Genomic DNA, 15,786 nt, shown 5'->3' on the forward strand with positions numbered 1-15,786 from the left:
CTCACTCTTTTACTTTACTTTAATAAAGTACTTGTAGTCTATATTATCCGCCTAAGGCAAGTCATTGAGACACAGACAGACAGACAGACAGACAGACAGTCAATGCGCTATACGAGCGCGGTGAGCTTTGATGATCGGCTAAATTAATATAGCCGTGTATATAAATTAAATTCATATGTCCTTGTAGGTTATCTATTGTGTTGGCCAGGGTAGGTTATCTATTGTGTAGGCCAGCCCCCCCCCCCCCCCCCCCCCCCCCCCCCAGAAGGACGATCGTAATCACATATTGCCTTGCGCTGTGCGTAAAATAGTAATTTTTTCAGTATGAGGCGATACGCAGCATCTACACAAAGTGCATAGGGGGACCCCCCGACCCCCCCCCTGCAAGGGTCCACATGGGGTGGGGGGGAGGCACACAGATAGGAGCTCAGACGCTCACACACACACCCCCCCAGGGGTCCACAGACGCGGGTCGGGCCATCCCGTATGTAGGAGAGGAGCTGGTAGATCTGCTATTTTCGGTGGGCATGTGACAGCTCTGGAACGCAGGGTCGCCTGGGGACGGCGAAGGGCTCCACGGACCGGCATGGTGCACGCGGTGGCCTGGCACACGTGCACACGTGCCAGGCCACAGGGCGCAGGGCGGACCGGCAAGGTGCACGCGGTGGGCGTAGGGCAGCGCAGGGCACCGCGCAGGGCACCGCGCACCGGGCATATAACAAAGTCAACCATTACGTCGCAAACGGGTAGATATAGCCGCGACGAGTTCCGTTCTGTTGCGACGAGTCCACACACGCCACAACGAATTACCTTTTACGTCGAGAAGGGTAGATATAGCCGTGACGTGTCCCGTTCTGTCGCGACGTAAAAGAATAGTCAAACTACTAGGTCGCAAACGGGTAGATATAGCCGCGACGAGTCCGTTCTGCCGGGACGAATTGATATTTACGCCAGGACGTACTCGAATATACGTTGCGACGGAAAAATATACGTCGCGACATAGGTCGTCAGTCGTGAAGGCATTTCGCTGTCTCTCTCCTTGACACATAGACGGACAGCGATGGCATAAGCTTGTTAGCACAGTTAGGGAAGCAAAGTTGGCAGATCAATTTGACCGTCTGAGCAAATAAAGACAATGGGTTGGAAAACAACAGATCCACTTTGATACCCATCAGCAATTACAGAGCTCTGGGTGTTATACGGGCTGCCCTCTGATAGGGACTAGACTGCCAGTCAGACACAAAGGTCTGACTGAAGTGCAATCACTGTTAGACGGATAAAAGAGTAGTACAAAGCAAGCAGCTTACCGGACCAGCCTCAGCTTTGTGCAGCGTTAGTAAGGAGAAAAGAAGTATAAGCAAAAAAAGACTCAACTTGAAGCATTTGCAAAATAAATTAAGATAACGGTGGCTTTGTGAGTGCACGGCGACAGTGACAAGTTTTGAGGTTTCAACTTGCGTATGCCTGTTTGTGTGCACATGCCTGTCGGCATGTGATGGGGCGAGTACGCATGTACTGTACATGCCTATACGTACCTGTCACATTCACCGACCTGTACTGCCATTATACATGTTGGATGCATATTGTCATGTCATGCATTTAACCACTTAAACCTGAATTATACTTATGGTGTAATTCAGGTATATACTGTATGATGGTCAGACAAATAGTAGACAGACAGACAGACAGACAGACAGGAGTTATGCCCGGGCAGGACAGAGACACACACAGGTTTGGGGGAATTCATAGATATAGATAATGGCATGCTCCAAATAGGGCCGGCAGGGTTAATGCGGTTAATGAGCGGATGAGTGTTCCATGGGAGCAAGGCCACCACCATATCACTACGCTAGTGTGGTCAAAATAACAAGAAGCAAGCAGGGAAACACAGCTGAGAGAAGGAAGCTGAGGAAGCTGCTTAACCCATTAACACCTGAAAATCCTATGTTGCCTATATATCGTTGCTATCGTGCAGAAACCTCTTATCTCCATATTTTAAATCTGTGGGGTTTTTTCCGTAAATGAATGCCTTACTTGATCATACTACACAAAAGTAGCAAATCCACAAGCTCGAAACACGCTGCGAAGCGACGCATTTTGAGCTTGCAAGATCTGCTACTTTGCTACTTTTGAATTTGAATCCTGAAAATAAAGAGACAGTGTTGGACATATGAGGTTTCCACTAGACAAGAGACAATACAGTATATACGATATACTGTAGCTAAAATCTAAAATGACTCAGATGCTTTCCCGGTTTTCATGGATTAATTGGTTTTTCACACAGTGCTGCGGTTATGGAAAACTGAACTGCACGCCATCACTGGACAAGCCTGAGTTGAGCCACAGCGATAAGACAGCCATCCAGAGCTAATGCAAATGACTCCTGGAATGAACACAGACGGGGGAATGTGATTAACAGACAGCGATAGAGCGCAGGGGGCTCATAAACCCCCCCTGGACGGAGCAGGCCCACCTGGAGAAGGCTAGGGAGTTGCTGTGCCTTCTTGCTCACATCAAGCCAAGCAGTAAGTTACACATCTATCATTTCGATGGCACGTTTTCATTGGAATTCAGTTCACATAACAGAAGTGAAGGACTGCTTTTTTCCCCCAGGCATGCAAAGGCAGCGAATCGCAATTACTGGTGTGGTTAGCCAGCATCTTTCTGCAAACAAACACCAGAATATCTTGGAAAATGATCTTAAATACTTTTAAATACACACGCAAACACTCACGTAGTGCGTGTGTGCGTGCGTGCGTGTGCGTATGTGTGTGCGCGCACACACACACACACACACACACACACACACACACACACACACACACACACACACACACACACACACACACACTCTCTCTCTCTCTCTGTATGTACCGTATGTCTGTCTGTGCACTCATCTCCCATCACCTTGTTTTGCAAGGTGGAAGATAGAGTGGACGATTACCCTTTCACTAAACAAGTGAAACTTGTGTAATTTCACTGACGTGCAAAGAGAGTTGACTCTTTGGTGACTCTTAATGGTTCTACTACTTTCAGAGTTCCACTAAGACTCAGGAAGTGCCGGCCAGACAAAACTTTACAATGGAAAACGGTACAAAGTACTTCTTTGTGCCGCTTCCTTTGTAAAGTTTGTCTGAATTAGGTCCCTTTTCCTCATTCAGTCCACCCCTCTGGACTGAAATCCCGCTGACACACCGTATCCTCTTCTAGACTTAGCGGGGACACAGACTGGCTTATCTGGACACGTGTGCACCTGACCCGTCTAACTGATGTGCCAAGCCGTGTGCCAGCGCTGCCAGTGGCAGAGAGGACAGAGCAGCTGTGACAGCACATCTTGATGGAAGTGGAAGCAGCAGTGATTAGACGCTACAGCAAGACTGCTAAATAGTGTCTAGACGGAGGTAGGAAAAGCTGATGTCTCTAGCAGATGGTGGGTGACCCAGCCTGTGGTGCCACCTGGGGCGTAATACTGCGCACAGTAAACTCCCCTGGGTGTTAGTTTAACTCTGGGAGTGGACAAATGTGTCCATTTGTTCACGTTTATACATGTTTATACACACTCAGTGTATAAATAGTTAAAATGTATAGTATATTATTAACCCTGAGGTGTATGTGGGTGTATGATATCAGGCAAAAGAAAATGTGTTCTTAAAGGCCCAACCCACAAGTCCAAAACAGCATAATTATTCCACCTTTGACTTGCATGGTGCATTTTAGTTTGAAAGAGGAACTGTGCTTGCAGGGTGCTCAGGTGGGTAAAGGTAGAGATCCTGCCCACCACCGCAGAGGGCCCTATTTTTGCCAATGCCTTACCCCTTATCCCTGAACTTCTTTGCCTTTGCCTTTTTTTGTCAGGTGGAACCTGACTAGTGTTTACCCATGAAAAGTTCGACATGTAGTCGACATGTAGTCATTAATGACGTGATTGGCTGCTTCTAGCCGATGGGACGACAAGCAACAGCAATGCTGCCTCTAGCCAATGGGAAGGCAAATATCCCTGGCAGCAAAGCAGGCTGCAGCCAGACAGTGCAGAGCAACACGCAGCAAAGCAGCCTGCAGCCAGACAGTGCAGAGCAACACGCAGCAAAGCAGGCTGCAGCCAGACAGTGCAGAGCAACGTGCATACTACAGTTATTTGACACGTTTGCAATGTTCGCACGTCCCTCGATATCACTTCAAACCCACCACGGCTGAAAGCCAATGCAACGCCACAACAAAACGCAGTCATTGAACCGTGCATGCATAGAATCAATGTATATAATGTATTGTGATTCGTGTCGAGTCTCCGTGTACCACCGCTGCACTGCGGGGACGGGCCAGCGCTATACTAGCAGCCTGTACAGCCAGCAGCAGCAAGAGACAACGGCGTGTGCCTGCAGAATATGCTCCAAATTAATTAATATGCCTATTTCGGTCTCCAAAGCCCGACAATACACATCCAAATGGACTTGCTCAAGGTGAAATAATAGTTTTCGATTTCTAATAGTGTTGTATAATTTGCGACTGAGAAACATACACGTAACTAAAACAATAATATGGGGGGAAAACAAAGGCAAAAAGGGGGACAAAAGCCTCTTTCACCTGAAACATTAATACTGTAATCATTCGTTGTTGTTTTTTTTACTATTTTGAAAAACATAAAAAAATTGTTCACCTAGCCGATCTACATCGTGTTGTGAGCTAACTTGCACCACCCCTTACCCCTTATCCCTAAACTTATTTGCCATTTTTCACTATTTTGAAAACATTTTAAAATAGTTAAACTAGCTGATCTACATCGACACGTTTTTGTAGTTTGTAGATCGGCCATTTGAACTATTTTAAAAGGTTTTTTTAAATAGTAAAAAATGGCAAATAAGTTTAGGGATAAGGGGTAAGGGGTGGCGCAAGATATAACTCCCATTGGCTTAGAGGCGCTAAAGGCAGCCAATCATGGCCAACCAGGCCCTCACTAGTCTCAACATGGACAGTATAGCCAGGTCCTGGCTCAAAAGGCAAAGAAGTTTAGGGAATAAAAGGCACCAACGAACATAGGGCCCGGAGTTCAAATCCTTCACTGTGCTTCTAGCATGGCCAGGCATCCCAACCAACCCCATTGGCTGTGTTCCTTCCAACTTCCAGGGTGGGAACTAAGCCAGGTGGGGATCGGGTGATCTCTGTTGCTGCACTATAGCGCCTCCTACAGGGCCTGTTCAGTGGGGAGCTGAACTCAGACTAATAGCATGTTCCTCCTCACGCATTACAATACAATCATTAGTATGAGTCAGGTCGGTGAAGAGAACCAGTTTTGCGGCGTCACGTGTATCGGAGGAGACGCGTGCTCGCCTGCACCCTCCCTAAAAGCAACCCGTAGCGGTCAGCAGCATCATGAACTACAGAACAGGGGGACTTGGGATTTGACAGAATGAGTACCCTAAATAGGAAATAAAATATAAAAAAGGCAATAAACTCTTGTTTCTGAGTGGTGTTGTGGAAAATTCCCTCGAGTATCCACCATGAGTCACGAAGCAGTAGATGTGATGATTCACTGACTCAAACCGAGGCTTAAAGTTTAAGATACGGCTATAGTACATGGATTCAGACTTTGAGTTGGGAGCAAATCCCAGAAAGATCAATGCAGGCTTCAGTGTTTCAGTAAAGCATGTTATGACGAGTATCATTTATTTGGGGGGTTTTGTAAAGTTTTAATGTTTGCATTGTGTTTCTCTGCCTGTGTTGTCAGTCATCAATATGCATTGAGTGTATATCGATTAGAGTCAGTCTCACAGGGCGAGATGCACACCCCTAGGGCAGCAGTTCCAAATGGTATGCTGTTCTGATACTTTAAATGACAACGGGGTTTAAATGTGCATGGGCGAGAAGACACGCGCATGCACGCACGCACACATGCACGCTTGCAATCGGTGTATGTACTGTAACCACATGCACAAACATACTGTACATGTAACACACATAGTGTAGATACTTTCATTTTGTGCTCACATACCTTAGGTCCCTGTCTTCCAGGATACCCAGGCAACCCGGGGACACCCAGTTTACCCTAACAGGAGACAGGACAGAAAAAAAACACGAGTTAGACAAGTGAATTCTCTTTCCATTCCAGAGACCTGTTTTGGCAGCAGTAAAGTGAAACATTTAGATCCCGTGGTCGGTTAGGACCACAGCTGGTTGACAAGTGGCATGGCATGAAGCTCAAAGGGCCTGGTCAAATAGCACAGCAGCAGTACGCTTGGCACTTTTGCGGGAGACCCGGGTTTGAGTCCTTGTTAGGACAGCTTTAAACTATGGATCAGGGCCCACATTGATGAAATGTGTTCGGAGAACCCTACAGATGAGAGATGAAAGGAAACGAGTGCTTCTAGACGGAGCATCGGTCTTACACTTACACTGGTCTTTGTTCTAGCTGCCAAAGCGCAACAGGACCTGATGCTATTAAAATAAAGTGAGCATAGCACTGCCTATATGTGAACCTGGCTTGGTTACAAAAGGGACGTCGGCAACTCAAACAACACTGTACAGTATTAAAGGATACTCATCACCTGAAGAGCCTTATGCTGATTCAGTGAAAAATCTATAAAAATGCACTTGGTGGATTGCTATGACTCTGAATATTGCACTCTTTATCATTGGCTGCTTGTAACATTGCCAGTCTAGCGATTTGGACATATTCTGCTATTGCTGTCTGTGTAGCAGACAGTGGCTCACAACCTTAGCCTGATGGCCTAATAAAGTCTAATATCTCCCCAGAGTCATAGGGATATCCCTTTGACTTAGTGGGCTTTCCACACGGGACACCGGGGTTCGATTCCCGGGCGTTACATCTGGATAATAACATCTGGTAACATGTAAAAGTGAACTATTCCTAGCATCCAATTAATTCACAAAGAGTGATAGCAGTAAAGTACAGCGTTACACAGTGAAATCCACGAGTGCTAATTTAACTCTGAGAGTCCATTTGAAGTCTCTCAAAATCAAAGTTAACTCACTGTGTAATATTTGGACTGAAAACCAAAGTTGTGCCGGCCAGCTGTCTAGTTGCGAGAATGACATCTAAAACAATCAGAGCCCACATTTCCCATTTCCTAGGGGTATTCTTTATTCTCTTTCTTTTCTTTTATGTCTAACAGGATATGAATCATTGAGGTTATCGAAAAAAGGCACATTTGCTTCAAATAGAAAGCCCTGCAGGCTGTACTTTCATTCATCAGACATACCTTCTCTCCTGCAGTTCCGATGGGGCCGATCTCACCGTTGGGGCCAGAATTCCCCTTGGGGCCCTCGGGTCCATCCTCTCCTCTGACGCCCAGAACGCCACCCTCGCCCTGCCCGCAAACAATGAAAGACACGGTTTTGTCAGGTTTGCTTAGTGTATGCACAGACAGTGGTGGAAAAAGTACTCGCATGTTTTACTTAAATAAAAGTATCAATACTGCGATATAGAAATGCTGTTCTCTTTCAGTAAAATTCCAGAATTAAAAATGTACTTGAGTATAAGTACAAAAGAATTGGCATCAAAATGTACCAAAATTATAATTGCAAGTTTTCAAATGTGTAAAAAATATTAAAAGAATACCAGATCTACAAGCGCACAATGCACATCGCTATTTTCAAATGGCCGAAATGTATAGAGCTGAAGTTGTTAATCTATGTTCTGTAATATTAATCAAAATCTACAGAGTAACTAGTAACTAAAGTTTTCAAACAAATATAGTGGAGTAAAAGTACAATATTTGGATCCAAGATGTAGTGGAGTAGAAGTAAACGTACTGGAAATTGTAAATACTCAAGTAAAGTACAAAACAAATAAAAATTGTACTTAAGTACAGTACTTAGTTACTTAAATGTACTTAGTTACTTTCTACCACTGTGTATGCATAATCAGTAGTCTAATGGCCACCGACCAATGTTGGCCTGTGGACATGTGCTGTGTTCTATGCAAATTAGATGTTGCATTTCGTTAGATTTGTTTCACTTTCAATTCAGCTCCACTCAACTATAATGATTATTTATTTATTATATTTCACATAAAGGGGAAATTGTCATGCAGGATTTACACGGATACAATGAACTAAATAAACAAACAAACACACACGCACACGCACACGCACACGCACACGCACACGCACACACACACACACACACACACACACCCACACCGCACAACAAATACTATGTCATCAAACATGAGTCAATAAGACCAGCCATGGAATAAATCCTTTGTCTAGGACTCAATAAGACCAGCCATGGAATAAATCCTTTGTCTAGAACTCAATAAGACCAGCCATGGAATATATCCTTTGTCTAAGAACTCAAGACGATTAAAAAAAAGACCTACCTTGTCCCCTGTGAGACCCATGTCACCTTTGAAGCCGGGGAATCCATCTTCTCCCTATAGAATGAAGCAAAAACACATCAGTTATACATGTTCCACCTGATGAAAGGACCTGAAGGTCTCAGGCAATACCACTGATACATGCCAGGGGAAATTGTCAAACTTGAAAAGAAGTTCTTCACAAAAAGAAAAATATATATTTTATATGGCAAACGGACTGAATTTCTACTGCAATCCGTATTGCACCTCTGTAACATCATATTAATTTTCACAAAAGTGAAGACAGACAGATGAGGTCTGATGCCGCGAAATAGTTGTCTGTTTAGCCATTATGAAGAATTATTTATGATTTATGTCAATGGAACCAATTATGTGAACTAAACTAAACTAAACAAAAACTAAGAAAACACACACACACACACACACACACACACACACAGTAGTAAACGCCTTTAAAGTATGTGGGTGCACTCCTCAGGAAGGCTAGGTACTGACACCTGGTGGCCAAACAAACGAACTAAACTTTGTACAAGTTAAGTAGTTCAGAATGTGCTTCTTCTGACATCTGCTGGGCAAAAGTCAGAGTGCAGAGTCTTACAGGGCTGTGTTCCATGAGGGACTACAGTGCACGCACACATCTTCTAAGTGAATGTATGATATACTGACGTTAATCTGTCTCATATACTTCATTTTAAACATGGAGTGCTGTGATTGTTGTACTTGTTCTGTTTTGTATGTGTCTATGGAGTTAACATTACTCTAATAGACCCCCAGGTGTGGCTATTCAAATATGTCTTCCCTGTGTATATCAAGCCCCCAGGGAGGCTCTCCAGCGTTGAAGCGCTGAGCTCTACTGGTCAGAGTTGAGAATGCAAGTGGACCCATGCATTTAGCATGAGGAAAGGAAACCCTGTGCAGCTCGGGTTTAACATTGAGCATTTCCGCATTTTGGACACCAAATTTTGGTGTCCAAATGCGAGTAGACCGTTCTTCCGGGTGCTTCAAAACGCCACTGAGCAACTTCCATCTAAATGAATAGCAGGGGGCGGGGCAGTCCCAAAAGGCCCAATCGAAATACACCACATTTTGTGACGTCATTACCCTAACCCCTCCCCTAATCCCTCCCCCATTATCATACAACAACAGCTGTGGGCGAGGCTTAAGTTCAGGTGGGTGGTACTGAGGTGAAAACCAGGTATACTTAATGAAGTGGTGGGTGTGGCCACATAAAAACATAATTTTATCACTTTCTGTAAAAAAGAATTAAATAAATAAATAAATAAAATCTATCTTCCTCCTAGAATAATGATAGTACCTGAATATCATATTTTAGGGGGGGGGGGGGCAGGGGATCTCAGCACTATCTTTAAACTAAATTGACAATACACATTAGTGTGCCCACACGGCACTCAAGCATTAGGTGTGTGATAAAGTTTGTGTGGTATGTGGAGTGGAACGGCTACAGAAAAATAAAACGGTGATAATATATCCATCACAATATTTTGCAGTGTATGAAGAGCGTCCTTTTGTTAGTTTAACTTCTTCTTTTTCTTTGGCTGTTGACTGAGGGAGAAGTTCTACGAGAGTCAGTGCTGTCTCTGGCCCAAGGAAAACAATGGCATTGGACCAACCCCTACTGACACCGGGCTACATAAAAGCCTCATTCCAGCCTAATGCTCTACACTCCATTACATCTCAGCAGTACAAGGCCTTAATAGCTGCCCTGATGGGCCTTTAAGGGAGTTTCCACACACTGGATTCATTTGACGGTTCATCTGGACAGGAATTACAACTATGGAGTGGACAGTATTTGTCTTTTAGGTTAACAACGACTATTTGTCAGCCGACACAGTGTTTGAGAGGTTTACCTTTTCTCCTCTGCCACCTTTAAGGCCTCTGATGCCCTCTGCGCCCTGGATGAATGAAAAAGCAAAGTCAGACAGGGGGAAGGATGACAGGGAAACATTGTTGATTTTGTCAACTACCTTTTTTCACTAACAAAAAACGAATGCAAACTAAGCTATGAGGACTAAAACTAAGACTAAATATATTGACAATTTTGCCAACAAATACAAACTAGACTAAAAATAGTGGAGAAGAGATCCAGTAGAACTAAAGGACAAGTCATTTTATGCCGGGTTGCGCACGGGTGTTTTGCTCTGAAAATTGCAGATCTACAAGCTCACAACGTGTTGTGCTGCGATGCGTTGTGAGCTTGTAGATCAGCTATTTCCAGAATGCAACCAAGTGTAAAATCTGCCATTACGAAGCCACCAAGGCCCCGCCAAAATACAGTTTTGTCAACAAAATCAACTGTAGATTTAGTTGACTAAAATCATATGATATTTAGACAACTAAAACCAGACTCAAACTAAAACATTTCAGATGACTAAAACTAAATGGATCTTTATTCAAAAGACTATGACTAAAACTACATAAAATGTGCTGTCAAAATCAACACTGCAGGGAAGTCAGAATGGGCGGGCGGTTGGCACCTTCACACCGCGGGGTCCTGGGTAGCCGATGGTTCCCATAGGACCAGGATGACCCTGGAACATTAAAACAAGAAGAACAAATGAGCAATGGACTGAACGGACTGATTGATTTGATTTAAAAACATCTTGAAAATAGCAAAGCTAGCTGATCTACAAGCTGAAAGCTAACTATTTGACCTCGGTTTTTCTTTGGATCAGAGTAAATTCCAGCATTAATGATCACAAAAGATAACGCACGTGTGTATGTGTGTACTTACGACTCCACCTTTCTCCCCGGAAGGGCCTTCTTTTCCTGGGTGACCCTGTAAGAGAGATAAAACAAGGGGACATTGAGACATTTACCAGATGTTCAGCCAGAAAGCCAGTTATCAAGTTGTTTCGTGTTATGGAGAGAGACATGTTATGATATCTGAACACAGGCTGAAGTATAGAGACTGTTATGACTGAACAACAGGCTGAAATATAGAGACTGTCATGACTGAACAACAGGCTGAAGTATAGACTGTTATGACTGAACAACAGGCTGAAATATAGACTGTTATGACTGAACAGGTTGAAGTATAGAGACTGTTATGACTGAACAACAGGTTGAAGTATAGAGACTGTTATGACTGAACAACAGGCTGAAATATAGACTGTTATGACTGAACAACAGGCTGAAGTATATAGACTGTTATGACTGAACAACAGGCTGAAGTATAGAGACTGTTATGACTGAACAACAGGCTGAAGTATAGACTGTTATGACTGAACAACAGGCTGAAGTATAGAGACTGTCATGACTGAACAACAGGCTGAAGTATAGAGACTGTTATGACTGAACATCAGGCTGAAGTATAGAGACTGTCATGACTGAACAACAGGCTGAAGTATAGACTGTTATGACTGAACAACAGGCTGAAGTATAGAGACTGTTATGACTGAACAACAGGCTGAAGTATAGACTGTTATGACTGAACAACAGGCTGAAGTATAGAGACTGTTATGACTGAACAACAGGCTGAAGTATAGACTGTCATGACTGAACAACAGGCTGAAGTATAGAGACTGTTATGACTGAACAACAGGCTGAAGTATAGAGACTGTTATGACTGAAAAACAGGTTGAAGTATAGAGACTGTTATGACTGAACAACAGGTTGAAGTATAGAGACTGTTATGACTGAACAACAGGCTGAAGTATAGACTGTTATGACTGAACAACAGGCTGAAGTATAGAGACTGTCATGACTGAACAACAGGCTGAAGTATAGACTGTTATGACTGAACAACAGGCTGAAGTATAGACTGTTATGACTGAACAACAGGCTGAAATATAGACTGTTATGACTGAACAACAGGCTGAAATATAGACTGTTATGACTGAACAACAGGTTGAAGTATAGAGACTGTTATGATATCTGAACACAGGCTGAAGTATAGAGACTGTTATGACTGAACAACAGGCTGAAGTATAGAGACTGTTATGACTGAACAACAGGCTGAAGTATAGAGACTGTTATGACTGAACAACAGGCTGAAGTATAGAGACTGTTATGACTGAACAACAGGCTGAAGTATAGAGACTGTTATGACTGAACAACAGGTTGAAGGTGAAATAGAGTAGAGCTATACTCACAGGAGGACCATCAGCACCAGCCAGTCCATGCAAACCCTGTTTACCTCCAGGTCCCTAGAGAGAGAGAAAGAGAGAGAGAATGGAGATCATAGGAGATAGCATAAATTAAGGTACAATCTGTGTACAATTATTTTTATGACTAACATATCTAGAGCAAAGTATAAGTCGGGCATTACGACGTCATCACGTTCCGCCGTAATACATTTTAACTGTAGAGTTAGTCAAACATTTCAGTTGACTAAAATATAACTAAAACTAAATGGAGTTTTATTCAAAAGTCTATGACTAAAACTACATCAACATTTGCTGTCAAAATCAACACTGTGCTGTTTTTGTAAATATTCTTCCAGCCAGCAGATCAACAACACCTCACTCATCAGTAGGAGCTGGGCATCATTCATGATGCTTGACAACACATCCTACCAGTCACCCATGAAGAACCACAAACAAAATATGCCGTCTGACTGAGAGAATATAAGTACTTGGCCCTCAGCCTTTGAGCATGCATGTGGCGTATTTGTGGGAATTGTTCGTGCGTGTGTGTTTGTCTTCTATGTGCAGTGAGCCAGTGGAAGGCCTATGGCCTGACGAAGCAGTGAATCTGCTGAATCACTTATGAGGCCTCGACTCAAAGATCCACTTATCGGGGTCTGGAAGAGAGCGGTGCTGCTGCTGCTGCTGCTGGTGGAGGTGAGGGACTGGAGGGGGGCTGAGGTTCCCTCTCACACTTACTTTTTCTCCAGGTGGTCCGATTGGACCTTGAGGACCGACGAGACCCTGTGAGACAAAGATAAATCCATCCGTTACTGCATGTCACAGCAGTCATTCATCGAGCTATGATCTCTGTATCTTCATGGGTCTTATGAGGAAATCAAAAGCTTAAAAAGTCATAAGTTAGTTAGATATAGTTTTCTTTGTTTGTTTTATTTACCGGTACATATTTTGCACAAATAAAATATCTAAATGATACAGAGCAATGTTCAGTAAGGATGTGCAGAAGACACAAAAACAGAAACGAGGGACTTGCTAAGTGGCTCCACCTAGTGGACAAATTGGGGGAGCAGGCACATTTCAAAATACTGTAATAATACTAATAATAATACTACTACTAATAATAATAATAATAATACGTGATTTTAGTATTGATTCACTGATTCACTCACAGTTTGACCAGTTAAGCAAATTATGCTAATTTCTCCCCCCCCAAATACGCAAGTGTATAGCATTAAAAGTAAAACCCTCTCTAACCACTTAAATAAGTCCCATATACTTAATTGTAAGATGGATAGCAAAAATAGCCGATCTACAAGCCCACACAGAGTCACATCGCTATGCGTTTTTGAGCCTGTACAATGACGTGCCCAGAATAGCGCCGCCGCCGCCGGGTTGAAGGTGGTTAACCTGCCAAGTCTAACATATGCAAGACGTCTCTACTGTACAAGACGCCTCGCACATCCGCCCCACAAACACATGAAGCAAGTTAGCAGAGCACCTTATTACCACATTGATTTTCTTTTCAGCTAATGACTTCACTGGGAAGCATGGGCCAGGTATGACTAAGAAAAAACAACTTATTTCTTCAAACCTGTGCACCATCATGCGAGGGCTGGGCGTTAATACTTTCCAGAGGCACTGTGCCATTCCATCCAGCCTGTGAGAATCAACATGTCCGAGACTTTATACCTGGCAATGGGGACTTCACCTCTGGCTTCAATATGGGGTCTGCTGTTTTATGTTAACGCTCCACTCCAAAACCAAAAAGGAATATCCTTCACACAGCCGTGGAGCGGCAATATGCACAGGATGATGTGCAAGATGACGGGGCGGGGGGGGAACGACGGATGTTTTTGTTTGCTACAGCGACTTAGCACTTGGCACACACATTGTAAACTCTAGACCCACAGGGTTGCACCCTTCGGTTACAGGATGCCCCCACGGTGTGGCCTAGATTTAAGCAGTGAAGGGTGGAGGAAGTCAGGGAAAAGAAAAATCCATGAAGAGCCACGTGATTAAGAACGAACGACCATCCGAGGTCAGAGGACTGTAGATATGACAATGAGAGAAGGGGGGGGGGGGTAAGAAAAAGAGAACAAAAGGACAAAAGACACAGTGAAAAGAGAGGGCAAAAGACAGCAAGCGAGAGGGGGGAGCGAAAGATTGATCAAGATCATGAAACGAAGGAGTAGAGAGAGAGAGAGAGAGCTAGAGAGAGAGCAAGTCAATCAAAAGAAGAGGACGTACTTGTGGACCTGGGATGCCCTGCTGCCCGTGTGAGCCTCCCTCTCCCTGTGGACCCTGTAGGGAACAGAGACAAAGAAGAGATCAGTTCATAGGCACTAATAACACACTGTTCTGAACCCACTCCCTCAGGGAGGCCTTTTGTTCTCATTTCATTTCTAGCTTTGTTTCTTTGTTAGTAAGTGAGCGAGTGTACAAAATGGAACCAAATGGACCCCCGTCTGTGTACACTCTCTGAGTTACAGACCTGTAAGGGTCCATTTGAACCCCCTCAAGGGGCATCGCGGCATGCACACACAGCACAGCTGCATAGCCTAAGACTATTGTTAAATAGTGTATGAGCGTTTTAGACAAACAAACACAAAAGTAGACTTAAAATAGTCAGACAAACATCTTTACTGCACACTAACAAAACTAAAAGGTCAGTAGTCAGCCAGTAAACTTAGACCACTGGGTACTTGGTGCATCTTGGAAAGTTTTGTGCGTCTTCTCTTGAATCTAGGGGGACGCGTTCTAGCGTGCACGCACATGCACCATTCCGTCCCTGCGCATGCACGGCAAAAGAATACTCGTACCACACCGTGGTACTGCGTTCTACGAGCATGACACCACTGGGACAGGATGGGGTTAGAAACGTATTACTTAAGTTGATATTAAATGCTTTAATGTCATATTTGACCATAGGCCAAATATTTTGGTCACGGGTGGTATGGCCGACTTGGTACTGTAGCCTATGTGATATTTCTCGTTATTTTAACAGCCAACTAACTATTAAGGGACTATTAGGGCATTTGAAGTTTTGAACACTGATGCCTGCCAGTCACAATGTGGGACAGGGTCTCAATTTGTGGGATGCCTGAAAAGTCTTGGAAATGTCCCACGCAAAGGGGGATATCTGGGCACCCTAATTACAGGAAAACGGATGCAACGACTGACATGGAACTGTGAGGAAAGGTGGACCCTGGATTTCCTGATTACATTTTCTGGGGTGTAACTGGTTCATGGTCAAAGGTCAAGAGAAAACAAAAGGTAAAAATCTTTTTCCAGCCATAACTTCAACATAATCAAACATAGCCCAATATTTACTTCAATCTAATAACAAAA

The 15,786-nt window shown here is 43.8% G+C and overlaps 1 protein-coding gene across 1 annotated transcript in view; it reads right to left on the reverse strand.

The window, feature by feature from the left end:
* The window catches only part of col11a1b (collagen, type XI, alpha 1b), a 129,122-nt gene that overhangs the window by 52,753 nt on the left and 60,583 nt on the right, over positions 1-15,786 (reverse strand). Inside the window, exons 23-31 of the mRNA XM_083782304.1 lie at positions 14,686-14,739; positions 13,177-13,221; positions 12,445-12,498; positions 11,085-11,129; positions 10,828-10,881; positions 10,201-10,245; positions 8,336-8,389; positions 7,215-7,322; positions 5,987-6,040 (exon numbers count right to left, since the gene is read on the reverse strand). Of these exons, the coding sequence (XP_083638430.1) occupies positions 5,987-6,040; positions 7,215-7,322; positions 8,336-8,389; positions 10,201-10,245; positions 10,828-10,881; positions 11,085-11,129; positions 12,445-12,498; positions 13,177-13,221; positions 14,686-14,739 (513 nt within the window). The remainder of the gene's footprint in view (positions 1-5,986; positions 6,041-7,214; positions 7,323-8,335; positions 8,390-10,200; positions 10,246-10,827; positions 10,882-11,084; positions 11,130-12,444; positions 12,499-13,176; positions 13,222-14,685; positions 14,740-15,786) is intronic.

The sequence above is a fragment of the Protomyctophum parallelum genome (genome assembly GCF_964188405.1).
Source record: "Protomyctophum parallelum genome assembly, chromosome: 14".
Classification (NCBI taxonomy): Eukaryota; Metazoa; Chordata; class Actinopteri; order Myctophiformes; family Myctophidae; genus Protomyctophum; species Protomyctophum parallelum.